Genomic DNA, 26,706 nt, shown 5'->3' with positions numbered 1-26,706 from the left:
GCTGCGCCTCTCGCCCCGGCCGGGGCTCCCCTCCATTGTTCCCGGGAGCGGCGGCACCGCGCCGCCGCCGCCGCCCGCGGGGCTCCGGTGAGTAACGGCCACCGGGGGGGGGCACCGGGACCGGGACCGGGACTGCAGGGCGTCGCTTTGTGCTCCGCGGGGCGGGCGCGGGGGGCTCGATCGGGGGACGGGGCTCCGTCGCGGCCGAACCCCCCCAGATTCGCCCTGTCCCCCGTGCCGGGGCGGCTCCGGTTTTTGGGACCTGGGGGTTTGCGAACAGCGGGGCGGGGCGGGGGTCGGGGGCCCCGGGATGCCGCCCCCGGGGTGCAGCCACTCGGCGGGCGGCAGTTCGGGAAAGCTGCGGGTCCGACCCCGTCCAGCGGCCGAGTCGAGGCTGGACCCCCCCGCACAGCCCCGGCCCTGAGACCCCTCCCGGCGCCGGGGGAGCCCGGCGAGGGTCAGAGGCCGGTTTCCGAGTCGTTGCTTGGTCTCGTATTCACGAAAAGTTCCTGAGCGGGAGCCTCGCGGCTTCCAGAAAAAGATGGAGAAGGAGCTAGGTTTAGTTGTGTTTCGGATTTGGGATCCCGGGGCGTTCAGCCGTCACCGGGGATGGAGGCGCTGGAATAACGGCGTCCCGGAGCTGGGGTTTCCCTTTGTGTGTCCAGGCTGGTGGGGCTCTGGGAGCCGCCGCATCCCAGCGCCGTGCCGGGCTCCGGGAGCCGCTCGTCCGCCCGCGGCGAAGGCGCCGGGAATGCGGGGAGGCGGCGGCGACACCTGCGATGGCGGGTGACCGCTGGGCCGGTGCGGTGGCCCTCGGCACCGGGAGGGTTTGGTTGCAGAGGGTTTTTGGTTGTGGTGTTTGTGGGTTCTGGGGCCAGGAGCCGCGGAGGTGGCCGCTGGCCTCGTGCGGGGACGCAGCGGAGCGCGTCGTGTTCAGGTGACGCCGAGGAGCCCCGCGGCCACCTCGCTGCTCCTTCTCCGCCCGGACTCACCGAGTCGCTGCCCCGTGTCCCGTGTCCCGGCTGGCCGGGGCAGGTCCCTTCCCGGCGATGTTTAAACGCGAACAGCGCGGCGAACCCAGCGGCTGGCGGGGGTGAACGGACGGGCTCGGAGCCCCTGCCAGGGAAAACTGGGATTGCGCGCAGGCGGAGGCGGTGGTTTGCTCCGGCTGGAGCTCTCCGGGTGCCGACCAGCTGGATGCCAGCACAGCGGAGCGGGGCGCAGGGGCAGCCCCCCCGCGCAGCCCAGGGACGCCGCAAGAGCGTGGGCCCCGCAGCCCCCTGCTCTGGCTAGCAGCCATCTTCCCCTCTCAGGAGCACTTCCTCCCTTAATCCCTGTGCTGGCTGGCATGCACTGCTGCCTTTTCCTTGTGTTGCTCCGAGAGGATTAAAATAAATCGCCCCCGCTCCGGCGGGGTGCAGGCAGGAGCGGTGCCGGGCGAGGGCAGCCGGCGGGAGCATCGTCTGGGCTTTTCCACGCGCGAGCTGCTGCCCCGGCCGGGCGGGAGGGGGCCCGGGTCCCTTTCAGGTGTGAACTGGAGCTCCCTCTTTATTTACCACCTAAAACCGTAACCTGAACCGGGAGCTGTATTGCCTCCGACCCCAGCTGGTGCCTCCCGGTACTCTGGCCCCCCAGGCCCTGGCTGCTGGAAGCTCGTCCCATCCCGGCAATCTGACTTTTCTGCCCCTTTGTGACCTGCTGCTTCTGGGCACGAAGGCAAATCTGTGTCCTTCCCCTCCCAGCGGCTTCCCCTGGAGGAGCAGAATGTCGTGAAAGCCCCAGCCAGCTCCCTCCCAGGCTGGATAACGGGCCTCTGCCCCTTCCAGGGGGTGGCAGGCTGTGGTCGTGTCCCAGTGTCACCATCCTTGACCAGTCTGCTTCCAGTGCAGTCGGGGGGACCAGCCCAGTGGAGACTTTGGGATACCAATGGTTGCTCTGTAGATCTGAAAATCGAGCCCTCGATTTTCACACCTGAGTGTGAGGATGCTTCTAGAACTGAGCTGGTTTGATGGAGATCTGTGGGTGATGCTGGGCCTTTCCCTGTCCTTCCTGCCTTGTGTGCCAGGGTCTCCCACCACCAGATGCCCACAGCTGGCGCCAGAGATGCCCCCAGTAGCCCTAAGTCCTGGTGGCCAGCTGGGAAGGGTTAATGTGCTCTGTATGCTGCACAGTTGGATATTTATTTTTCCAAGCGTGTGTCTGCTTTAAGCATTATAGTTTTTCCCTACAGTTCCATTTGCAGTTGTGTTTGCTTTTTATTTCAGCAAATACTTGGTTCCTGACCTGAGCTGCAGGCTGGGGCACGGAGCACTGGGCAAGGGAAAGGCTTCGCTCCTGTCGCCCACGGACTGTGCCTTTGGCATGTCCTTCCTCCCCAAGGGCACCTGGAGGGCTGCTTGTGTTGAGCCTCAGAGGAAAACGAGTCTCCTTTCTGTGTTTTGGAGCTGGAGGGCATCTCTGCCCAGCAGGGTGGTCTGCTGGGGGTCACCACGTCCCCCCTTGAGGGACGGGTGACCCTGGCTGGGCACAGTCCCCCAGCGCAGGCTCCTGACGCTGTGCAGACCTGGGAGCTGAGCTCAGACTCTTCTCCCTGCTGGATTTGGCCTCTCCCTGTGATTTTCCTGCCTGCTCTGCATTACCCACTGGCTGCTGGCACTGAGGCACCCCGGACACTCTGATGTGGTGGATGCCACAGGCCTGCCCTGCTCCAACGGGGAGGCAGAGGCCGAGGGACCAGAGCCCCCCCAGCCTCACCAAGCCCATGGCAGCAGCCACCCCCCCTCACATCCAGCACTGTGGGCACACAGGGATCAGACTGAGGCTCCTCTGTGGATGTCACAGAATCATGGGGCTCTGAGCCCCACGTGCCCCAGCTGGGCACCCTGCTCCAGCACTGGCTCCTGCGTTTGGCACCTCAGATGCATTCCAGGGATGAGCCACGGGACGGGAAGGGGCTTCCCTGCTCAGAACCACTCAGCTAAGAACCATGGGGTGCAGCTGCTGTCCAAGTGGGAAGGTCCCGTCTGTGCCGTGTCCCTGGGACAGCTCAGCCCTGTGACTCAGGGCCGTGGGAGACACGAGGGGTGAGAGTGCAGCCCTTGGGGTCCCTGAGGACGGCAGGGGGACAGGTTAAACGAGGCTCCTCGTGGACATACCGGCGTGCAAAGGCAGGGTGAGAGCATCTTCCCTGGCGCATGGGGGAACGTGTGCAGGGGGTGCACGGGTGGGCACAGGGGTGTCTGAAATAGCTCCGTGGGTGTAATGGCCACTAGTAATTGCAGTCTTGGAGGCAGGTCTCTGAGAGGCATTTAGCCCTGGCTCCTCTCTTACTGCTTCCATTTTTAGTTGTTTGAATCCACCCCGGAGCAGTAAATTGCAGTGTGCTGGGGCCACGGGGAGCAGGGATGGTGCCCAGCAGGAGCCAGAGACCCACCCTGCCCGAGCTGCCATCCTCCCAAGCAAATGGTTTCCTGTTGGGATTTATATAAAAGCTGTATAAACACAGAGAAGAGCCATGTTTGCACAGGTAGGAGCACTCTCCCCACTTCCTCACCTCCTTCCCGAGTGGGCACCAAGGAGCCACAAGGGCAGGTGTCTTGGGGCTTCCCAGTCTCCCCTTCTCCCTTGGGAAGGAGGAAAGGGTCTGTGCTGCCCCTTCAGCATCTCTGAGCACTGGGATTCCCTCAGGTGCTGCTGAGCCTGTCTGGGGAGAGCAGGCAGGAAGCTGGGATTGCTCCCCGTGGTCAGGATGTGTCCTGGTCCTGCTGCCTTCCAGCAAAGCCGTGGCTGCTGCCCCCTCCCTTACTGCCCAGGGAAGCCAACCATCATCAGTGTGCTCCCGCTGAGTCCTGGCACACTTCCCTCTGTCCTTCCCTCCTTCCTTCCCTCCCTCCCTCCCAGTGACCCTCTAGCCACAGACAGCTCTGCGCTGCCGAGCCATCCCTACGCCATGGAAATGTGCTGCTGTCAAGGCCCTGAATCAGCTGGAAGGCGCCCGCTCTGAGGTGTATCGGAGAAGGGCTCTGCTGTGCACGAGCCAGCACTGACTCATTTTTCAGGAACCGGAGGCACTGGGCTCCCCTCCATCCCTCCATCCCTCCCTCCCTCCATCCCTCCCCTCGGCACAGGGCCGGCTCGGGAGGCCCACGCAGACACTCCGCATTAGGGCATGTTCCGGGGAGCATGTGCTGTCGATAAACAAAACCACTGAGAGACACAAAATAATTTCCAGAAATACCAAGGACTTTTTTTTTTTTTTCCCCTCCTCAAAGAATTCCACCTCCCCCTTTCCAAACCCTGATAAATCCTGAACATTCAATAACTGTTTCCAAGCACTGCCCGGCACCTGTGGGAGCGCTGGCGTTGGAGATAACGCCGGTGTTTGCTGGATGCCCTTTTTGCTGTCTGACTCCTTGTGTCAATAGTTTGGCTCCCAAATACTCCTCTGCTGGCTACAGGCAGAGCAGTTGGGCAGGGAGGAGGCAGCCAGAGCCCCCAGGCCTGCACCCTGGCTGGGTTTCCTTGGGGTGTGGAGGCTGTTTGGGGGATCTGAGCCCTTTGGGGCTGGTGGCTGCTCAGCCCATCCGTTGGGAAAAGCCGGCGCTCCGGGCACAGGCAGCACAGGGTCTCGCTCTCACGCTGGAGCGGGAGAGGCGGCGGCCAGAGCTCCACGGGCTGAGTGCGTGGGGAGGATGAGTAGCGGTTTATTACTCACTACGATTATTACTCACTGGTTTTAACGGCGTGCACTTCAGCCTGACGCCGTATGGCAAAAGGATCTCCTCTTCAGGTGGCAGGTTGGGAACAGCACAGCGCGCGGCCCTCGAGAGGGGAACTGGGTGAGCTTGGGATGCTTGCCACGGGCTGTGGGGCCCGGGGGCACTGCTGCACCCCAGGAGGGGCCTGGGGGGAGGGCTTTGGGGATGGTGTCGTCCTGTCCACACCCCGGTCCTTGCGCTTCCCCCGCGGCGGGTTGTGCAATGGGCTGGGCAGGGTCTCGCCGCGAGCGCTTCGGCAGAGCCCGGCGGGACCGTCAGCGGGTGTCGGGACCTCGTCCCAGGCTGCTGCCGAGGTGCAGATGTGGCGCGGGGGTGGAGCACAGGGGCTTGTTCCCATCCACTCGGCTGGGAACAGTTGGCCGGGGGCGGTCGGGCTCTGGCTCCAGCATCCCCGTGGAACGTGTCTTGGCAGAGCTCTGTGATCCTGGCATGGTGGGAAGGAGGGACGGTCAGAGGGAAGGAGGGATGAGGGCCCTGGAGGGCACATCCCTGCGGCACCCTGAACCGGGATCAGGCTCTGCTGTGTCTCCCTGTGCCAGCACTCGCCTCCAAAGCTGCCCTGCACAGAGCATTCCCTGGGAAGGGCATGGGGACCCGAGGGAATGGGTGGGCTGGAGAACCCAGCCTGAGAGCTGGCAGGGATGAGAGTGAGTTGCAGAATTGGCTGTGGAAGAAGGGGGATTTCTCCCCAAACAGTCACTCCAAAAACAGCTGTTGGTGGAAAGAGATTGGCCGCAGCTGGCTGACCCTCCAGCTCCAGAAAGGCCTTTCCGTGGGGGTGGCTGCTGTGTGCCCTATAGATCCTATAGGGAATGGGGGAGGTTGGGGTTTGCAGCGGGATCTGCTTTGTTGGGGTGCACAGTGACATGGGCAACATCAGGTTTTGGTCTGGATATGGGATTTCCCACAGCAAAGCTGTGGATCAGCAACAGCTGATGAAGTGCAGGAAGAGGAGAGGAGGAATCTCCTTTTCTTTAACCGGCATTAATGTTCCTCCCTCCATTCTGGGAAATTCTGCTGCCTGCGATTCTGCCTCGCCAGCGCTTTCTGCTCTCGACACATCAACGCTTTTCTGCAGGGAAACATAACCCTGCCAGTCAGTGCCGGGTCACGTCAGGCTGCCGAGGGGTCTGTGGGGACCTGTCACCGCGGTCTGGGGACATCTCATGATCCAGGGACATCCCATGATCCAGGGACATCCCGCTGTCCGGCTGGATGCTGGAGGAGTGTCACCTGTGATGGCGAGTGCGTCCCACCGCGCAGCCGTGCCGGGATGTGGGGGGATGTGGGGGAGCCCCTCGCCCTACCCTGACTCTGCTTTCCTCCCTCACAGCTCGGAGGGGCTGACGGTCTGGCGGAGACCCTCCCCACGCCCGCCCGGGGCCAGCCCGGGGTCCCCATGGAGTGGGAGTCGTGGAGCCCAGTCGCCGAGCAGTAGCTGCAGCAGTGGGATGTTTACCTGGCGGTGCCTCATCCTTTGGGCTGTGCTGGTCGCAGCCGCGCTCTCCGCTGCCCGGCCGGCCCCCAGCCTGCCAGACCAAGGTAAGAGGGACACAGGGACACACCGATGCGCCGGGAGCCCCCGCTCCCTCGTCCTTCATGAGACACGAGCCCGTCTCCCTGCAGCAGGGGCAGAGGCTGGCACGTGGTCCAGCCGTGGGGGCACCAGCACGTCCCCGGTACCAGTTGCAGTGCCACCCGGCTGCCTGGGAGCTGGTGCCCGTGGGGACATGGTGCTTGTCCTCAGGGCAGTTTGTGCGGGCACAGAAGCGGGTGTGCGGCTCCAGCAGTGCCTGGGGACATTTTAAAGCTGGAGAAGAATTGTGGCAAACCCTGACCTGTTGGTTTGGAGAAGGATACAGAGCCCTGGGGGCTGTGTCCCTACCCGGGGCCACTCCATGTCACAGCATAGCAGTGCCTGGAGCTGTCCAGAGCACAGGGGCACCTCGAGGCACAGTGGATGGGCCGAGGGGGTTGCCTGGCCCTGGGGAGAGTGGGCCCCGGCAGAGAGCCCTGCTCTGGCGTGTCAGAGCCTTGGCCTTCCCCTTGGTGAGGCAGAGAATAACCAGACCCGGCTGCGCCGCGCGGGACTTCGACTTGCTGCCTTTTGGTTCTAATTACCCAAGAATGTCTGGTCTGTGGGCACTGCTTTGCTTTTTAAGACTCGCTCCCCCTTCCTCCTTTCTCCCACCAGAACCCTGAGAGGCAGATTGCTGGTGCAGCCAGCATGGGCACAGCGGCTCGTGGTGCCCTGGGGTCCTCTCAGGGTTTGGGGTGAGAGCTGGCACTGGTGAGTGGTCTGTGCTGCAGCTGCACCAGCCTCGGTGAGGGATGACTGGGTGATGCTGTGGGGCCGGGGTTGGTGCCTCTGGTCGGAGCAGGGAGTACCCTGTGAGGTGACACCACAGGAGACAGCCCGAGTGGTCCTGGGGAGCTGCAGCTCCAGAGAGGAGCCTTGGGCAAAGCTTCGCTCACATGGACCATTGCTGAGATTTTTCCACTGTCATGCCTCCTCCCCACGTCTGTAAACAATGTGGTTGACAGTGGTAAACATGTTTTTCTCGGGAGATTGCTCTTCCTGGAAGAGGTTTCCTGGTGGTGTTTGGGGTAAGGATGGCTCTGTGCTGCTGGTAGAGCAGCACTGGCAGCCCCAACCCCAGCTGTGGCGCTGGGAAAGGTGTCGGGGAGTTCATGCCCAGGGCTGATTGAGCAGAGGTGGGTTTTGGGGTGCCTGAGGAGCCCTGCAGCCCCTGGAGGGTTTGGGAGCAGCGTCAGGCAGTGACAGTGGAGGAGGAGAGGTTGGAGAGGAGGGAGCTGGTTCCTCGCCAGCCTCATGCCAGGGCTAACAATAACCTCTGGAAACGTTTCCCGACATGGTTCTCACCAGGGCGGCCCAATTAGTGCCACAGCAGGAGCCCGGCTGGGGCAGAGTCCGTCCCTTGGCTCCGGGGCTGGCTGGTGGGAACAAAATGTTCCCAGCAGGACATGTGGGATGGGAAGAGCCGGTGCTGGGCCAGGACCTGCAGCCGGGGCCGAGCCACCAGCACCTCGCAGGAACAGGCTCCGACTCGGCCCCACGGGTTTTGGGGTTCCATGGGATGTGGATGGGGCTCAGCTCCCGTGCTGAGGGGTGTTGTGTCCCGGGGGCCGAGCTCTCCGTCCTTCCCCCACATCCCTGTGGCTCCCCAGTATCCCCCCATCGCCTCGGGGGCAGCGGCGGCCGCGCTCGGTCCCCTCTGTGGCAGAGGCAGCAGCTTTCCCGGACTTTGTTCTGCATGTTTATAGGGTTTCAGTTTACTCCCAGTTCTGAGGCAGCTAAGCTCCCTTCTCAGGGAGGAGTAATCCCCCGCGCCCGGCCAGCGGCCCTGGCCTCGCGCAGAGGGGGGTTTCAGCCCTGGCTCCCCTCTCCTCGTGGCATGGGAGGGGATTTGGGAGCTCTGCTTGTCGTGGGCTCCCTCCCAGTACCAAAAAATCTGGAGCAAATAAAATATTAATGGGCACTTACTGCATTTTATAGTTACCTAAATTTGGAGGTGGTGAAAAACCCCTGGTTAAGGGGAAAAGCCAAGAAATTTCCGTGCGCAGCCTCCGTCCCTCCCTCGCACAAAGCTGCTCTTTGTCTCCAGGTTAAATAGAAACCTGCAGAAAATTGCCAGGGGTTTTTTTCCCCTCTCTCCTTGTCTGCCATTGTCCTGGCTGCTGCTCAGGCATCTCCTCGCTCGGGTCTGCCTCAGCCCTGCCGGGGGTGCCGAGCGGCCGAGGAGATTTTTGTGGGGAGCCGTGTCCTGGGGCAGGGGGGGCAGCTGGTTTTGGGGGACACTGAGTCCCGATGGCGCACCACCACCCCCCCCCCCGGTGCAGCAGATACTTTCCCAGGGAGTGCATTTGCACTCCAAAGCACAGGGGGTTTGGCTGCAGCCCCCTCCCCGGGGGCCGGGGGGCTGCCCCATTTCCCGGGCCGCCGTCCGCCCAGCTGGCCACAGGCTTAACCTCCCCCTGCCCATCTGCAGGGCTGGCGGGGGCCCTGCATCCCGGGGCTTTGTTGTCCCTGGCTCGTCCAGGGGGTCTCTCTCTGGGTCCTGCAGGAGCCAGAAGTCAGGGTGAGCAGCGTGCTCAGCCCAGGCAGCTTGGGGGACCCCAGCAGGCAGCACCTCGAGGATCCTTGGCTCGTCCCTGCTGCTCCCCAGGAGCACTGCTGGCCCTCGGCTCTGACCCCCTCCCCATTTCTCTGCTGTCCCGTCCCCTCCCTGTTTTTGCAGCTCTCTGTGTCTCCCACCCTGTGCCCTGGGGAGCCCCAGGGGATCTAGTTTGGGTCCTGGGGATCCCTTGGAGCAGCTGACTCCTTGCTGGAGCCCCACAAGCAGCCCAAGGATTCCCTGCCAAGCCTGCAGCCTCCTGCACTTCTGCTGTTGATGGCAGCAGCCCAGGACTGTTCCCGGAGCTCGGGGGGTCCAGCAGCCCCCCCAGACCCCTGTTGCTGCAGCCACCCCGTCCCAGCTCCCCGGGCATCACCGTGTCCTCCAGGGCATCGGGCTGCTGCTGTCCCCTCCCAGCCTGCCGGGCGACATTGTTCCCTCCTCCCGCCTTTCCACTCGGATGGTGTCACTCCAGCCCTTAATTGAGGAGGAAAAAAGGAAATATGAGTCTTTGGGAAAAGCAGCCGCACTGTGCTGGAGCCTGGGCTGTGGAGCTGCCCCAGGGGGAGCGGAGCCACTCTGGGGGTTCGGGGGGATCCCCGTGGGTCTGGGGGCTGTTGAGCCCCCCGTGTGTGACTGCCTAGGGCTGTGCAGGAGGGATGCAGGGAGAGGAACAGAGACTCAGCTCTGGTGGTGAGCCAGGGCCCAGACAAAGCCAGCCAAAATCTGTGTGGATTGGGGTGTTCACTTGCGACCCTCATCCGTCCTATGCCTGGGGAGAGCTGATGGGGGTGTTGGTGCCCCAAGCTACTGCTCCCAGGGCTCTGAGCTGCTGCAGAGCTCTGAGCATGGCCAGGGGGTCCCGGGGGGAAAGGGGTGGGTTTATCCTGACAGCTTTGCGAACTCCCAACACGCCTGTTAATTAAGTGCTGCTTCATTTGCTGTGCAGGCTGGGAGAGCAGGGGGGCCTGGAGCAGGACATAAATCCCTCTCTCCCTGTGGAGGAAGCAGCCAGGGACTGGAGGGTGCAGAGAAGCCCATGGCCTTCTGGGCTGGCTTGGACAGGAGGAGCCAAGGGGTACCCTGAGCACCCCAAGAAGAGCCACGGGTGGATTGAGCTCCTGATGCTCATCTGTTGGCATCTCCCTGCTGCAACCTTTCCCTGGAGCAGGAGATCCAGGGATATGCATGACCCTGGGAGCAGCTGGAGTGCTGGGATGTTGCCTCTCGGGACATGCCCCCAGCACAGCCCGGGCTGGGGGGGACACGGCAGGGCGAGGAGCTTTTTAAATCAAAAAGAAGCCAATCCCCAAGTCCCGGTAAGCGCTTCCTGTTGGGATTAGCGGGGCTGCCGGGCATGTGTGTGCTTTTTCTTCAGGAAATACCTTCGGAAAGCCCCGCTGGGGTCTCCAGGGCAACCGGCGCCCGCGGCCCCGCGCCCCCCGCCCGCATTGTCCCCGCGCCGCTTTGTTGGCCCCTTTATTGCCACCGTCACCATCGCCGTGGCCGCACAGCCTGTGGCTCCCGCTGCTCGGGGGGTGCACGGGCAGCACGGAGAGTGGAGGGGGGGTCGGTGAATCTGTGTGGTTCCTCTCCCCGCGGCTGCTGTCGCGGGTCCCCGTCCCTGTCCCCGCCGTCCCCATCCCCGCAGTCCCTGTCGGGGGCCAGCCCTGGGGAGCCGGTGACAGTTATATGCACTCGGTGACACTCTCCATCTGGCCAACGCTCGCCGGGCTCGGCTCCGCTCTCGGTTCCATTTCAAAGGTGGAATAAAGTCATAAACTTGCAGCGGCTGCCCCGGCCGTGGCAGCTGCGGGGGCTCGTGGAGGCACTGGCAGCCAGAGCTGCCCCTCACCTTGCTGGGCACCTTGGGGCCTCCTGTCCCTGCCGTAGCGGGGTGGGACAGAGCTCTGCCTGTGGGACCAAGACACTGCTGTTCGTTTGCTCTCCTCGCTGTTGCCCTCTTTGCTCAACGGGGCCGTGAGCACCCCCACAGCTCCTGGCTGGGGTGGGGACTCCCACCCACTGACCTTTGTGCGGTGCCGGCATCACTCGGAGCCTTCCCGAGCCCTGGGGAGGAGAGCCAAGCGTTTGTCTGGCTGATTAACCTTTGGAGAAGCACCCGTGCGGGGCTGGCTGGCGCCTGGAGGGAGCAGCCAGCTGAGATGGGCTCTGCCGTGGGGCTGTGCCGGGGGCTGCACCTGGTGCCGTGGTTTAGGTTACAGAGAAGCAGAACGTGAGACAGGGACGCTTCGGGCCGATGGAGTCCAGCGATCAAACGGGCTCACCCTCAGGAACCAGAGTGGAGGCCACACCAGTACCACAGCTCACGCCGCCGGTGCTCCCGTGTCCCCGGTGTCCCTGCTGCCATCCAGGCTGCCCGGTGCCATCCCTGCCGTCCCGTGGCCACAGTGCTGTCTACCTGCCAGGGCCGCAGCACCGTCCAAGCCCTGCTCCCGCCGGGAGGCTGAGCGAACCTGGACATGCTCATTAGCCTGTGAATTCGTTCCCAGGCCGTTCCCACCATGCCGCGTTTTCCGCCTCATCCCGAGTGCCAGAGATGTGCCGTGGGTGACCGAAGGGCAGGGGCCTGCCGTGCCCTCTGCCTCCCCTCTCCATCCATCACCTCTCAGTTGTGCTGGTGATGCAAACCAGCCCCTGGCTTGGTGGGGCTGGGGGAGGGAACAGGGGTTTGGAAGGGGATCTGGCCACATGCTGGCAGCCCCTGCCCGAGCTCCTCAGCCCAGTGGCCTGAAGGAGTGGTGGCACTTGTGTGGGGTGCCAGGGGACCTGTGTGAGGCCGTGCCCATGGGAAGGGACCCGCCTGAGCCTGGAACACTGCCTCCCCGAGCCCTGAGATACCCCAAAATCTCTCCCCCTCCAAAGATCTTTTCCACCTCCAAGCCACCTCTTCCCGCAGGTCCGGCTGAGGGGTGCTGGCAGAGCTCGGGGCTGGCAGGAGCAACCTCCCTGGTTTCCCTGCAGGGTTTTTCTGTTCCATAGGGAAGAAGTTTGTCGGTGCATGGGTGCATGGGGCAGAGCTGGGAGCAAGATAAGGGCAGATATGGCTGCAGCACCAGATTCGTAGTGGTTTGTGTTTTCATGGCTGTTTATCACCCACTGACCTTGCTCTGTGTGAGGAGGGAGTCGGGACAGGCAGGAGGACGTGGTGTTACCCAGTCCTGGGGTGTTCAGAGGGACAGGACGGGATGTCACTGCTGCTTTGTGAGCCTTGGGAGATGCCTGTGACTAATCACTTGAAACACAAATCAGAACTGTGAGAAGTGCCTCTCCTGTGGGAGAAAATCAGGGAAAAACAGCATTGCAAAGCAAGGCCCTTCCCCCACCAGGGAAGGGTCTCCTGTTGGTCTTCCCCTTCCACATTAAAACGCTTTGTATCCTCTCATGGATGAATCTGGAGCCCTGGCTTTGGTATTCCAGCAGCTGAGGAAAGGGAATTCTTCCCCATCCCACTGTTTTCCTTCAAGTGCTGAGCAAAAGAAAGAGGAGAAACTCTGAAGCCGCTCAGGGATGTTTTCTCCATGAAGCTCCTCATCAGTCCAAGGCAAAGAGAAGTGGCCAGAAAGCAAAATGCAGGTCATGGTGCAGCAAATTGGAGTTTGGAGAGCCGAGGTTTCATTTTTGGCTGTACAGAGCAGCTGGTGGCTGCAGGGAGGAGCGGGAAGGAGCTGCTGGTCCCAGCCCCACGTCACCCACACACCTCAGCTCTGCTCCAGGGGATTTTGTGCCAGTAGAGACCCTGTGCCACTCTGCAGCCAGCGGCCCAGAGCAAGCTGGTCTGTGGCTGTTTAGGGCACACATGCAGAGGAGGGAGCAGAGGCTGTGCTTGTCTGGCTCGTTGGGCACCCAGAAGTCCTGGGGGGCTCAGACCTCAGGCCGTGGATCAGCTGGAGCTTGAACACTTCCCGGCTGTTTCTGCCGCATTTGTTGGGATTTTCTGGCCCCATCTCTGGCCCCTGAGAGCAGCATCCACAGCAGTGCCATGTGCCCATTTGTGCTGCTCCTGCAGCGTCCTGATGGCATCCAGCTGGCTGAGAACAACCGGACACACGTTACCGGAGAGGAGACAGAGCAGAGGAGTCGGGCTCCGGAGCTGTGCCCACCAGCCCGTGGGGCTTGGTCTGGGGTGATGCTCACACTGCATCACCCACGTCATCGTAGGGAGCCCCAGCAGAGCTGCAGCAGCCTGAGCCCTTCCTTGGGCCATGGAATTTGAAGAGGTTGTTTGAAACCCAGCGTCTGCCCCAAGCCTGGGACCAGGAGAGCTGCTTGCACACCAAGGGCCGGCGCTCGAGGACTGACCAGGGCCAGGACACATCAAGGCCAGGACAGACCAGGGCCAGGAGAGATGAGATCGCAGTGGAACGGAGAGAAAGGATCTTTGTGCTGCTCACACAAGTGTCGCCTCGGGGAGCAGCTGCAGCTCCCCTGCCCAGGAATGCTGTGGATGGGAACGCCGTGGCCGGCACCTGTCTGGCCAGAGCTCCCCTGGGCTGACCTTTCCCCCCTCACTCCCTGCCTTGCTGTCCTGCCGCAGCCCCCAGTCCCTGCCCTTCCAGCCCTGCCCCGCCGCTCTCTAACTGGGGTGAGGGTCCTGGTGCCGTGGGGACCCTGGCCTGCTTTGCTGGCTGCCCGCTTGTGGTTGGGATCCCGGGACCCCTGCAAGGTGGCAGAGCCAAGCAGGGATGTGGGATGCTCCTGGGAGAGGCTGGATCCTGCCCAAGCAGCCGGCACTGCCTAAGTTGTCTCAAGTTGCCTGTTTCTCCCCCATTGTGAAGGCTCTGCCCTGTCACGCTCCGTAGGAGCCGAGTGGGGTGAGGGCTTTGGAACTCCCCAGGCACCAAGTGGGTGCTGCTGTGGGGTGAAGCACTTGGTGCTGCTTGGGGTGCTTGCAGCCTCCGCCTCTGCCTCCCCTCTGCTCTGCTGCTGCCGCTGGCTCTGTCCTCTGGGTACTGGGGTCCCTGGTGCCACGGCAGGAGCATCCCAGCAGCGCATGTTGCCTCATTAACCCGGCTGCAGCAGCAGCAGCAGCAGCAGCAGCAGCAGCATGGTTTCCTTTGGTCTCTATTCCTTTTCTCCTTCTTTTTTTTTTTTCTCTTCTTCTCTCCCCTGACTCCTCCAGCTCTGCCCAAAGCAAAAATCGAAGTGGAGTCCTACTCTGCCCACCCCGGTGACCTCCTCCAGCTGCGCTGCCGGCTGCGGGATGACGTCCAGAGCATCAACTGGGTGCGCGACGGCGTCCAGCTGGCCGAGAACAACCGGACGCGCATCACCGGGGAGGAGGTAGAGGTCAGGGACGCGGTGCCCGAGGACTCGGGGCTCTATGCCTGCATGACCAACAGCCCCTCGGGGAGTGAGACCACCTACTTCTCCGTGAACGTCTCAGGTTTGTAGCAGCCCTGGCTGCGCAGGGAAGGGGCAGCCGCGGGGGCCGGGCTGTGGAGCGAGGAGCAGGCTGCCTCTGCACGGCCTGCACGCCCCACCGGCCACGCGCAGTGAGTTTGGGGCTGACCTGCGACTCGGGGGTGCCTGGAGGAGTTTCCAGCACGGTGCTGTGGCTCCTTGGCCACTGCAGTGCGGGGAGAAGTGGCTGGAGGTCGTCGTGTGTTTGTCTGCACGGGACTGGGGGGCTGCGGGGCCACCCCAGGAGGGGCACACACGGGGTGGGAGCTGCAGCCTGTGTTGGTGCTGATGGAGTGTGAGGCTGGAGAGGGAGGAACGCTGGAGCTGGGGAGGTGTTCACCGAGGCTGGGGCATTTCTGTGCCTGTGGGGTCTCGGCTGCCGCCCCAGGGGGGTTGGTGGACATGGGATGAGGAGCTCCGAAATCACTTCTATCAGCAAATTGCTTCACCGTGCCCATGGCTGTGGGCACTGGGATGGTGGCACTGCTGGCCCTGGCTGTGCTGGGGGTGTGCAGAACGTTCCCCTGGGATCCCCACGCCCCTGCTGGGCATCTGCAAGTCCCTGCCTTGGCCACCCCACTGGGCACAGCTCCCTGCCACCCACCCACCATGCTCTGGTCCCCACCAGCCCCTCTCACAAGGGTGCACAGATGTTCAGCGGGGCCATCTCTTCTCTTGCAGACGCGCTGCCCTCTGCGGAGGACGATGATGACGAAGATGATTCCTCGTCGGAGGAGAAGGAGGCAGATAACACCAAGCCAAACCGTACGTGCGGGGTTTGCCCTGTGCCAGGGCGAGGGGAGGCTGGGCACACGTGAGCATTGCCCAGGGGTGGAGACAGGCAGGCAAGGATGGGCAGGGGCTGCCTGAACCAGCTTGGCCAGCGACGGTGAGGGTGCAGGTCTGGGTGCAGTGGGTGAAGCAGCCCGGGCAGAGCAAGGGGACAGGCCAGCACAGCTTCATTGGGGCCACTGCTGCTGCAGCCACGTGAGCTGAGCATGCACCCTGCAAGGAAAGGGCTGCTGTGACTCATGGATAATGCCCAATGTCCTGGAGCTCCCCTCCCTACTGGACCCAGGCTTGACTGCTGGCATCTCTCTGGATTCCTGGCTCAGCCCTGCCCTGGGCATCCTTGGGGTTACACCCGGGACTGGAGGCTGGTGGGTTTGGCTGTGCTGAGTCCCCGCTCTGCTCCCCAGAGGCCATCGCTCCATACTGGACCTATCCTGAGAAGATGGAGAAGAAGCTCCACGCTGTCCCTGCCGCCAAAACGGTGAAATTCAAGTGTCCCTCGAGCGGGACACCCAACCCCACGTTGCGCTGGCTGAAGAACGGCAAAGAGTTCAAACCCGACCACCGCATCGGGGGGTACAAGGTACTGGGGGGAAATGGGCTGGGGGGGAACAGCCTCTGGCTCTGTGCACCTCGAGGGCTGGGGGGCTCTCAGGGAGGGGGAGGACTGGGAAGGGTCTCTGCAGCTTAAGAGGCACCGAGCCCCTGCCTGCGCCACCCCGGCGGGGGCAGATGGGCCCCTCTGACATTCCTGTTTCGGAGTGGCCCTACGGCAGTGACCTGCTTCTGGGTCATGTTTGCACCAGCTCAGCCCTGGGGGAGGGAGCTCATGGGGGAGGGGGCTTGTGCTGAGGGAACCAGCCTGGCTTGGCTGCCTCTGCCTAATCCCCCTGCCGAGGAGAGGGGTCTGGGCATCCCCAGGGACCCCGGGGTGGAGGAGCCTCTCTGTGCCCAGCAGTGGTTGGCAGGAGCTGTGCCAGCAGCCCAGGGGTGCCCCAGCCCACATTCAGGGGTCACATTGGCTCCCTGAGCTGGGGAGGGGGCTCAGTGCTGCTTCCCCAGCACCCACAGTGGGCCCAGGCTGCAGGTGCCACCCAGGTGGGAGGAGGGCTTGGTTCTCCCCTTCCCACGGCTCTGGTCCTGCAGTGGGGTGCAGAGGAGCCCTGGGGGGGGTGACCAGCATGCTGGGACCCCTGAGTTTCTCTCCTCCCCAAGGGAGGGGGTGACCCTTGCAGCAGCTGTAGTCCAGGGACCCATGGGTGACCCTACAAGGCACCAGAATCCTCTTTTTCCATCTCTCTTAATTTTCAGGAATAGGGCTGCAGCCCTGAGGCTTGCACCCCTTGGGGGGTGTCTCCCTGGGTGAGACCCCTGAGCCAGCCTGGGGTTGTGTGGCCACAATTGCCACTGAGTTGCACAAGCAGCCCTGGCCGTGGCCCTGCACGGCAGGGCTCCTGCCAGGTGCCAGGGACAGCAGCAGGAATGCGGCCACGTCACGGCTCCCAGCTCCATGCAGTGTGTCCTGGGGAGGGATGCAGGCTCACCATGGGATGGAGGCTCATGGGTGGGGAGGAGAGAGGCTGCTGGCAGCATGGCAGCTCCTGGCCCATGGCAGCCCATGCCCCGGATAGCTAATGGGGCTGAAATGCAGGACTGTGCAAACTGCCAGTTTCCAGCTGGGAGGGCGGAATGCAGCCCCACGGAGCAGTGCTCAGGGAGCTTTTGCCAAGAGGAGCCAGAGCCGAAGCTGGCAGCGACAGGGCTGGCTGTTGGAGAGCCTCTGGTGCCCCATGGCCAGGGGGCCTGGGAGGTTCTCAGCCCGGCTGAGCTGCTGGGACCATCCCAGAGGAGATGCACTGGGTCAGCAGCACTCACGGAGGACACACAGACTGCACTCGCCCACTGACCAGCGTGGTGCCCACTGGCCGTGGGGAGCAGTGCAGGTTCGAGCCCCAGGGCCAGCCAGGGAAGCAGCTCTTCCCGGAGGAACAAAGCCGGTCTGTTCCCTGCTCACACGGGGCTGCTGTAGAGGGGTGTCCCCGCACACTGGGCGGACCCATCATGCTCCCCTCCCAACATCTGCTTCCCAGAGCAGTTGGCTCCGTGGCCAGGCTGTCCCAGGACAGCTGGGAGCAATTACGGCCCTTCTGTGGGGAAGGGGAAAGGTGACCTCAAAGGGAGATTTATGTCCTGCCCATGCCGGGGGTGGGGGCTGAGCCAGCTCCGACGTGAGCGGGACCAGGGGCTCGTGTGCCCTGCACGTAACTGGCTCTGTCCTCCCCGTGCCCCCAGGTCCGCCAGGCGACCTGGAGCATCATCATGGACTCGGTGGTGCCGTCTGATAAGGGCAACTACACCTGCATCGTGGAGAACAAGTACGGGAGCATCAACCACACCTACCAGCTGGATGTCGTGGGTGAGGAGCGCGGGGCTGGGGGGCTCACCCGCGTCCCCGTCCCCCCAAACCTTCCCGAGCAGGAATGGGTGCTGCACCCTGGAGAGGCAGGGATGGGAGTGCTCACAGGGAAGGGGCTCACCCGCCATCCCTGTGCCGTCCCACCTCTGTGGCACAGCAGGTCCACGAGCCATCCAGGCAGAAGGTTCACCTCATCCTGTTCTGGGGATTTTTAATTGTGGTGAAAATGATTTCGTAGACCAGACAGAAACTTTTTTAATCGCCTTATTAGCCATAATTCCCAGCTGGGAAGGCTGGTCTGAGCAGTTCCACATGTGGAGCTGCTCTAAATGCCAGTAAATGAACCATTAAAAATGTGATTTAATTTGATTACACTGAGCAAACTGAAGGGAACAGTCAGCGAGGTGAACAAAGGGGTTTGTTAATGCTGACTCACCACAGTGGCAGCCGCTTTGTTAACGGCCGGGGCCCTCTGTAGGTTTGTTTGACCTCTGACCCCCCCCGAATAGGTGCCGATGTCCCTGTCCTCGTGCGGGGTTTCACCTGTCCCTGTCCCTGGCTGCTCTCAGGGACTCTCAGGGAGGGGATGCCATGGCTGTGCCGGGTGTACCAGTGCCCACAGCCTGGGCGTGGGGGCTGCAGGGTGCACCCGTGGGTGGGCAGGTGGGCACCCCAGACCCCGCTGTAAGGTGCCCCGTGTCCTGGTCCCGCAGAGCGCTCCCCGCACCGGCCCATCCTGCAGGCAGGGCTGCCTGCCAACAAGACCGTGGCCCTCGGCAGCAACGTGGAGTTTGTCTGCAAGGTCTACAGTGACCCCCAGCCACACATCCAGTGGCTGAAGCACATCGAGGTGAACGGCAGCAAGATTGGCCCCGACAACCTGCCCTACGTGCAGATCCTGAAGGTAAAGCCACACGCCGGGTGGCCCCGGCTGCAGCCCCCGGCTCGCCCATCCCCAGGGCAGGAGCGGGGCAGTGGCAGCCACGTGGATGGGCCAGAAGAACCCCCTGGGGCTGGGGACCGCTGGCCTTGGGGCAGCTGGAGCCCCAGAGCTGTCACCAGCCTGCTGGGGTGCACCAGAGCATCACAGGGCGAAGGGCAGGGAGGGCTGCCCCGGGGAGAGAGCACGGCACTGGAGCTGGGAGCTGAGCCCTGGATCGTCCCAGTGAGAGCAGCTCCCTCTGCCCCCAGCTCAGTGGGCAAACCGGCTACTGGTCTGGCTGGTGTCCCTGCCCTGGCAGGGGGTCAGACTGGGTGGCCTCTTAAGATCCCTTCCAACCCAAACCGTTCTGTGATTCCATGCAGCCATCCACAGCTGTGCCTTTGACCCCTGTGGAGCAGGGGGGAGCAGGAACACTCCCCCATGCCCGTCTGTGTCCCCTGTTCCTCCCGTGGCTCCCTGTGTGCAGCCCCATCCCTCCCAGCTGGCCGCGGGTACCGGGGGGAGCAGCCCCTGTGCTGATTGATGCTGTCGGTGCTGCCATTCCTGAGCACATCCATGTGACTCCATGTTGTTGGTCTGTTCCAGCACTCGGGGATTAATAGCTCTGATGCGGAGGTGCTGACCCTGTATAATGTGACAGAGGCGGAGAGCGGGGAGTATGTTTGTAAGGTTTCCAATTATATTGGCGAGGCCAACCAGTCTGCGTGGCTCACTGTCACCAGGCCCCTGGCCACAGGTAATCGGAAGGACGCCCGGCGGGGTGTTTCCTTGGACCGTCGCTCCCCGGCGGTGGAAAACAACACCCTGGGCTCTCTGGTTTCTGCTGTGTTTCTGGTGCAACAACCATGGAAAAATACCCAGTGGGGCCGGCTGGGCTTTGTACTCTGTGTGTGTGTCCTGGTGTCTCTGCTGTGTCCTGGTGTCTCTGCTGTGTCCTGGTGTCTGCTGTGTCCCAGTGTCTCTCCTGTGTGCTTCCCACCCTATCGTGCACACACTGGTGCTGCTCAGGTGCCTGGTGGGTCAGGCACCCCGTCTGCCTGGCTGGGGATCACACAGTGCTGTGCCCCCATCTGTGCTGCTCTCCTGTCTCCATCCTCCCATTTCCATCCTCCTGTCTCCATCCTACCATCTCTGCCTTACTGCCTCCATCCTTCCATCTCTGCCCTCCCATCTCCATCCTCCTGCCTCTGCCCTCCCATCCTCATCCTCGTCCTCGTCCCCGTGTCACCGAGCCAGCCGGCCGGCTCTGCCTGGGCTGATTTCTCCATGCAGCCCATCCCCAGCATGTTCGGATGGGCAGGACACTCAGTTTGGTGAAGGGTTTTAACCAGCATCTCCGTAGGTCCACCGGGATGAGTGGTCATCCCGAGGGTCTCTCTAGCAGGTCTGCAGTGGTCTCTGTCTGCTCCCCGGGGGTCTGGCAAATGAGACTGGGCTCTCCCTCCTCTCTGGCCTCCTTCCCAGAAGATCTCATGTGGTTTGCTTCTCCGTTTTTTGCTTCCATTTTTCCCTCCAGACGGCTGGTGTTAACACGACAGACAAAGAAATGGAAGTCCTTCACTTAAGGAATGTCTCATTTGAGGATGCTGGGGAGTATACATGTTTGGCGGGTAATTCTATTGGGATCTCCCATCACTCTGCATGGTTGACAGTTCTCGAAGGTATATACTCCTCTTCCTCTCCCTTTCCTCCCTCCTTTCCAACGCATGCATTGCGGTCCGGGAGAGAGCACTTCCCGGCCCCTGCCCCCCAGAGTGGGTCAGCACAGATGCTGCAGGGCTGCTCTGCAGCTGGAGCGGGACAGGGCAGTGTCCCCCCCACTCTCTGCCCACCTCCACCCCAGTTGTCTGCCCCCTGCTCTCTCCCTGGCCCAGGCAATGCATACCCGGGGAACTTTAACCAGGGGCTGCTCCGCCGGGGCAGGACAGTCCCACACCCCCGGGGCCAGGCCAGCCCTGCCTGCACAGGGGGGCACTGAGCAGGGTTTGGGGGACTGGCAGCACTGCCTGCAGGGGCCTGGCCTTGCCCTGTGGTGCGGGGCCGTGCGGGGCTGTGTGTGCTTGTGCCATGGGGACGGCTGCCCCATCCCCATTGATGCTGCTCCTCTGCATCAATGCACGGACCAAAGCCTGATAACAGCAGCGGGAAAGTTTTTGTGGTGCTGCCTGGTCACTTGCCAGCCAAAAACTTTCCCCGTTATCAACCACTGCTTTGTCAGCCGGGTGTGCCCAGAGGTGGGGCAGGAATCTTCAGCTCCCTCTTACACCTCTCTCTGAGGCTCTGCTCTTTGGGGGGGTCAGGCTGGGGGTGCTGCAGGGGGTGCAGTGGCAGCCCCCACCCTGCCGGATTCACCACGAACCCTGGCACGTGGCTGCAGGCTCTGAGCTGCTCATGGCTCTGACACCACCTCAGCCACCAAGGCAGGGTCTGCAGATCCCTCCTCCCCGCCATCCCACTGTCCCACAGCAGGTCACTGCCAGACACTCCCCTTCATCCCACCCTGTGCAGGGAAAGCCCAGACCTCAAGGGACCTGCAGCTCTGAGCGTGGGCAGAGTGTAGCAGCAGGGACAGGGACCTGTCCATGCAGGTGCCTGTAGTGCACATCCCTGTGGGGTGACTTCTTGCCTGTCCCAGTTGGCCCCATCCCACCCCTGGCACCTGTGGATGCAGTGGAGGCATTGCTTGGCCTTGGGGATGAGGAGCTGGGGGGTGCACACAACGCCTTCCCCGCCAGGGTGGGTGGGCAACCCACAGTCCCTGCTGCACCGAGGTCCCCACCAAGCGTGGGGAGGAGCCGGGGGCTCCCCCAGTGCTGCTCCTGGGCCTGGGGGCTGGTGGGTGCTTAACAAACACCCTGTTCACGCTGAACCAGCTATTGAAGACACCCCAGCCATGATGACATCCCCCTTCTACCTGGAGATCATCATCTACTGCATCGGGGCCTTCCTCATCTCCTGCATGGTGGTGACCATCATCATCTACAAGCTGAAGAGCACCACCAAGAAGACAGACTTCAACAGCCAGCTGGCCGTGCACAAGCTGGCCAAGAGCATCCCCCTGCGCAGACAGGTAACAGAAAGTAGAGAGGGGGTTTGTTTGTACCTACTGCCCCTCCCGGAGCCCAGCCTTTCCCGGGGGATCTGGGGGAGGAGGGACAGGGAGACTTGGGACCATCTCACCTCACTGCACGTGCAGCCCTCTCCAGCCCTGTGCCCATCCATGGCGTGGGATGGGCACTGCCCAGGCCGTGCCTCCAATGGCAACACAGCAAACAGGGAGGCCACACATCCCCTTCGCCTCCCCCCTCAGCAGGGCTTGTGAGGAGAACCAGGAGAATTTACAACTGTTCAAGGTTTGAGCAGAGCGGGGTCATTAAACACACTGAGGAGCCTGGGGAGCTCCTGGGCCGTGCATTTTGGGTTCACTGTGATGCAGATTAATTAAAAAATACACAGTCCAGGTCCCAGGTGGGAGCAGGACAGACGGCCCCTTGCCCACGGGCAGGGGGCTGGGGGCAGGGGCGGGTGCAAAGGCTCCCATCAGCATCTCCCCCCCGGCGGGGGCAGCCGGCTGCGGGCGCTGCGTGAAGGTGAAGGTAACCCACGGTCCCACTGCAGGTGTCGGCCGACTCCAGCTCCTCCATGAACTCGGGCGTGATGCTGGTGCGGCCCTCCCGGCTCTCCTCCAGCGGCACCCCCATGCTGGCCGGCGTCTCCGAGTACGAGCTCCCCGAGGACCCGCGCTGGGAGCTGCCCCGGGACAGGTGAGGTGCAGCCCTGCCCCGGCTGGGAGCTGGGTGAGGGTGGTGGTGCCACTGCTGGAGACCGACCCGCTCCCCCCGCACTGGGGTCTCCTCCTGGCAGGCTGATCCTGGGCAAGCCCCTGGGAGAAGGGTGCTTCGGGCAGGTGGTGCTGGCAGAAGCCATTGGCCTCGACAAGGACAAGCCCAACCGGGTGACCAAGGTGGCGGTGAAGATGCTCAAGTGTAAGTGGGGGTTCTGGCACGGTGCTGGAGCCCTGGCTGGTGCTGGGGGTGTGCAACTGGGGGGTACCCTGTCTGACCCCCCCTGACCACTGCTCTATCCACTTTAGCCGACGCCACAGAGAAGGACTTGTCCGACCTCATCTCTGAGATGGAGATGATGAAGATGATTGGCAAGCACAAGAACATCATCAACCTGCTGGGAGCCTGCACGCAGGACGGTGAGGGTGTGCAAGCGGGATGGGGGTGTCCCCTCTGCCACCCCTCCAGCCACATCCATCCTCTGAGAGGGGCTGGCCTGGCACCTGTGGGGTCATGAGCCCCCACTGCGTGTTCCAGCCTCTCATCCCTCCATCCCCTCAGGACCCCTCTATGTGATCGTGGAGTACGCCAGCAAGGGCAACCTGCGGGAGTACCTGCAAGCCCGGCGGCCCCCGGGCATGGAGTACTGCTACAACCCCGCCCGTGTCCCCGAGGAACAGCTCTCCTTCAAGGACCTGGTCTCCTGCGCCTACCAGGTGGCCCGGGGCATGGAGTACCTGGCCTCCAAGAAGGTGAGAAGCTCCCGGGGGGCTGTGGCGGGATGGGGAGCCTGGCAGCTGGGCCTGGGGGGTTGCACACTCCCCTCCCTGCCCGCTCCATCCTGGGGAACCGCCTGGGGGTGTCGGGGACCCGCTGACAGCCCCGCGCTCGCTCAGTGCATCCACAGGGACCTGGCGGCCAGGAACGTGCTGGTGACGGAGGACAACGTGATGAAGATCGCGGACTTCGGGCTGGCCCGCGACATCCACCACATCGATTACTACAAGAAGACGACGAATGTGAGGGCTGGGCCAGGGGGGTCCCGCTGGGGGGGGGGTACCGGGGGTGCCCCAAACGGCCCTGGGAATGCCATGGGTGTGCAGGGCTGCCCCCTGCCCCAGACTGCCCATGCTTGGGTGGCACGGAGCCAATGGGGGGTTTTGTGTCCCAGGGTCGCCTGCCGGTGAAGTGGATGGCCCCCGAAGCCCTCTTTGACCGAATCTACACCCACCAGAGCGATGTGTGAGTAGTGCCCGCTGGGGAAGTGCGCGGATGGGGTTCATCTGAGTTTAATGGAATTATAATTAGTGTCAGCCGACCAAATATTTCAAATCCAGATTGTATTTGGTGCTGGGACTCGTCTGTCCTGCAGAGCAAATTGAAACTGTGGGTGCCTGTCTCTCCCAGCAAACCAGCCTCTAACTGTACCCAGACTGGGGCCCTGTGGGGTGTAGCCCCCACCAGAGCTGGTGCCCCAGTGTCCACCCTGTGTTCCCAGGTGGTCCTTCGGGGTGCTGCTGTGGGAGATCTTCACGCTGGGCGGGTCTCCCTACCCCGGTGTGCCCGTCGAGGAGCTTTTCAAGCTGCTGAAGGAAGGTCACAGGATGGACAAGCCCAGCAACTGCACCAACGAGCTGTGAGTGCAGCGCTGGGACGGGCAAGAGGGAGGACACTGGCACCCCAACACTCCCTGCCCAGCTGGGACTGGTGAGGCAGGGTTGGAAGTCTCTGGGTGCCACTGCCTGACCCAGGGCACAGGCTGGAGCATGGAGGGGGACAGCCAGATGTTTGGATCTACAATCCCAGCAATTCCCAGCCCTGCAAAACCATCAGCCCGATCTGTTTGCAATAATCAGCATTTCCTTCCATTATCCCATGGCAGAAGGGAATCCCAGGGTGACCCCAGCACAGGGACTAGCCCAGGCCGTGTCCATCCTCCTCCCCAGACAGCCCCTTGGTTGCTAGGGCAGCTGGGGGGATTCCCTTCCTTCCCCACAGGAGATTACCCTAAATCCTGGGATAGCATCCTCCCTGGCCGTGGGTCCCAGCCTGGGTGCAGGAGTCTGTTCCTGGGTGCCACTCTCATGGGTGGGGTCCCCAGCCCTCGCCCCATGCTCAGCCCTCGCTCTCACAGGTACATGATGATGAGGGATTGCTGGCACGCTGTGCCTTCCCAGAGACCCACCTTCAAGCAGCTGGTAGAAGACCTGGACAGGATCGTGGCCATGACCTCCAACCAGGTAGGAGAGGTGGCACCCACGGGCCCCCACCAGCACCCACCCCATGTGGGGCAGGTGCTCCCTGGAGGCTCCCTGGGGGTTACCCAGTCCCCTCCTGAGCCCGTGGTCGGGGTTTGTCCCCCCCAGGAGTACCTGGACCTCTCCATGCCGCTGGATCAGTATTCCCCCGGCTTCCCGGACACCCGCAGCTCCACCTGCTCCTCGGGAGAGGACTCTGTTTTTTCCCACGACCCCCTCCCGGACGAGCCGTGCCTTCCCAAGTTCCCCCCCCAGCACACCAACGGTGGACTGAAGCGACACTGAGGGTGGCACTGGTGGTGGGACCGTGCCGTGCTGTGCCACACTGTGCCATACCCTGCCCTGCCGTGCCTGTGGACGCTGCCTGCACAGTCTGGCTGTGCTGAGCTGTTGCAGAAGGGGTTCAGAGACACCTGTAGCATCTCATGTAACCAAAACCACCCACCTCCTGCCAGCTTCTCCTGCCGCCTCATGTCAGCTCTCCGCAGCCTAAAGGGTTTGTTCCGGTGTTTTTATGGCGTTTCCTCCCTTTTTTTTTTTTAAAAAAACCTCTTTTCCATGAATTCCGTGCTTGAATATTCCCACTTGGTTGAGCTGAAATCGCCTGCCACTGGGGGCAGTGCCTGGCTGGGGAGCCAGACAGGCATCCCGGGATGGCACATCCTGGCAGGGCATGGAGAGCCCAGGGCTGGTCTGCGACTTGGAGAGCTTGCTGAGCCGGGAGCAGCACCAGGTTCCTGTGGCTGTGGAAACCAGGGAGCCTTGGTGTGCTGGGAGCCTTGGTGTGCCCAGAGCCCTCATGTGCCAGGAGCCCTGATGTACCAGGAGCGTCGGTGTGCCAGGATCCTGGCTGGCTGGGGCTCCCTCCCTGCCTGGGATGCTCCGGGGCTGGTCAGCAGGCAGATCACCCAGCACTGCTCAGAGACAGCCACATCCACCCGTGCTGAACCCAGAGTCCCGTGTACATAACGAAAAATATGTATAAATATGAATATATATTTACATGTCTTTTTAAAAGGGTTGTTACCAGAGATATACCAGTTTGGTAGGAAGGTACTAGTGGCTGGTAGATATCAGTTGCTATAAAAAAAAAAAAAATTCATATATTTTGCTACTTTTGCTGTTTTTATTTTTTTAAATTATGTTCTAAACCTATTTCAGTTTAGGTCCCTCGATAAGAATTGCTGCTGCTGCTTCAGTTTTATATGGGGTTGCATTAAACAATAATAATAACGTGTCGATGCCTTTTGGGAATCCGTTGTCATTACGTGCCTGGCCTCGCCCTGGACCCCCCCGTGTCCCCCCTGCTCCCTCCCGGGGCTCCAACAGGGCTGGGGCTGGGCAGTGCCCGTGGCACCATATTGGTGTGTGGGGACAGTGCCCTGGGGAGGGGCTGCAGCCCCTGCCTGGCCCTCAGCTGCCTGTGGGGAGGGACAGGGGATGCAGGTCACACTGTGCCCCAGCCGGGGGACGTGTACCCCACGCAGCCCCCACTCCCCTGGCAGTGCCAGCCAGTGCCTTACCAGCACCCGGGGAGTGGCCTCATCCCAGCTCTGCCCTTCTGTGCCCCCCCAGCTCTGTCCCAGTGCCTGGAAGGACGGGGTATTTCCCCAGCCAGGGCAGCCCCTCACCAGGGCAGGGGCCACGTTTACCCCTTCCCTCCCCGTCACCGGCGTGGGGACGCCGGAGCCAGGCCGCTGTTACTTGAAAAGTTTATTTTGCCTTTGTATGGAGAAATATTATTTGTTGTAAACTCTTCTGTAATGAATCTGGAATTCTTGTAATTATTAAAGACTTTAACCGCGACTTTGCCCGTCCCTGGGGGGGCGGTGGGGAGGGGGCTCTCAGGGCTCTGTGTGCTCAAGCTCATCCAAGCAGCAGTTTGGGAAGGTGGCATTCAGGGAGCAGCCTGGATGGCGGCTGGTTTTGTAGGAATTCTGCTTTTCTGGGCTCCAACACTCCCCCTACAAATGTTTTAGCATCCTGCACCCCACAAACTGCTGAGGGCAGGGTCCAGGCAGGGGTGTGGGGGGGAGGTTCACCAAAGAGGGGGTGGGGGTGAGGGGCTGCCAGCCCCTCCCAAGCCCTTAAATGGTTAAGCTGAAGCAGCTGCAGCATCCCTGGCCTCCCCGGCCTTTTTAAATGCGTCTGCTTGTTGCTATTTCCCGGTGTAA

At 62.4% G+C, this 26,706-nt stretch overlaps 1 protein-coding gene across 5 annotated transcripts; it reads left to right on the top strand.

Moving 5' to 3' along the window:
• Positions 1–26,338, top strand: FGFR1 (fibroblast growth factor receptor 1). Of its 5 annotated transcripts, none has more exons than XM_032712570.1 (18): positions 1–87; positions 6,112–6,320; positions 14,058–14,321; positions 15,020–15,103; positions 15,538–15,713; positions 17,423–17,546; positions 18,260–18,450; positions 20,006–20,150; positions 21,363–21,559; positions 22,108–22,253; positions 22,354–22,475; positions 22,583–22,693; positions 22,836–23,026; positions 23,171–23,293; positions 23,446–23,516; positions 23,773–23,910; positions 24,409–24,514; positions 24,641–26,338. In XM_032712570.1, the coding sequence occupies exons 2-18, from the start codon at positions 6,230–6,232 to the stop codon at positions 24,815–24,817; spliced, it is 2,457 nt and encodes an 818-aa protein (XP_032568461.1). In that variant the 5' UTR covers positions 1–87; positions 6,112–6,229; the 3' UTR covers positions 24,818–26,338. The 5 variants fall into 5 exon arrangements, with proteins under 5 accessions (XP_032568461.1, XP_032568460.1, XP_032568459.1 ...); XM_032712569.1 differs by having other exon boundaries at positions 22,583–22,699; XM_032712568.1 differs by having other exon boundaries at positions 21,363–21,565.
• The last annotated feature ends 368 nt before the right edge of the window (positions 26,339–26,706 follow it).

Source organism: Chiroxiphia lanceolata, chromosome 28 (genome assembly GCF_009829145.1).
Source record: "Chiroxiphia lanceolata isolate bChiLan1 chromosome 28, bChiLan1.pri, whole genome shotgun sequence".
NCBI lineage: Eukaryota > Metazoa > Chordata > Aves > Passeriformes > Pipridae > Chiroxiphia > Chiroxiphia lanceolata.
This window is presented reverse-complemented; position numbering and strand designations above follow the sequence as displayed.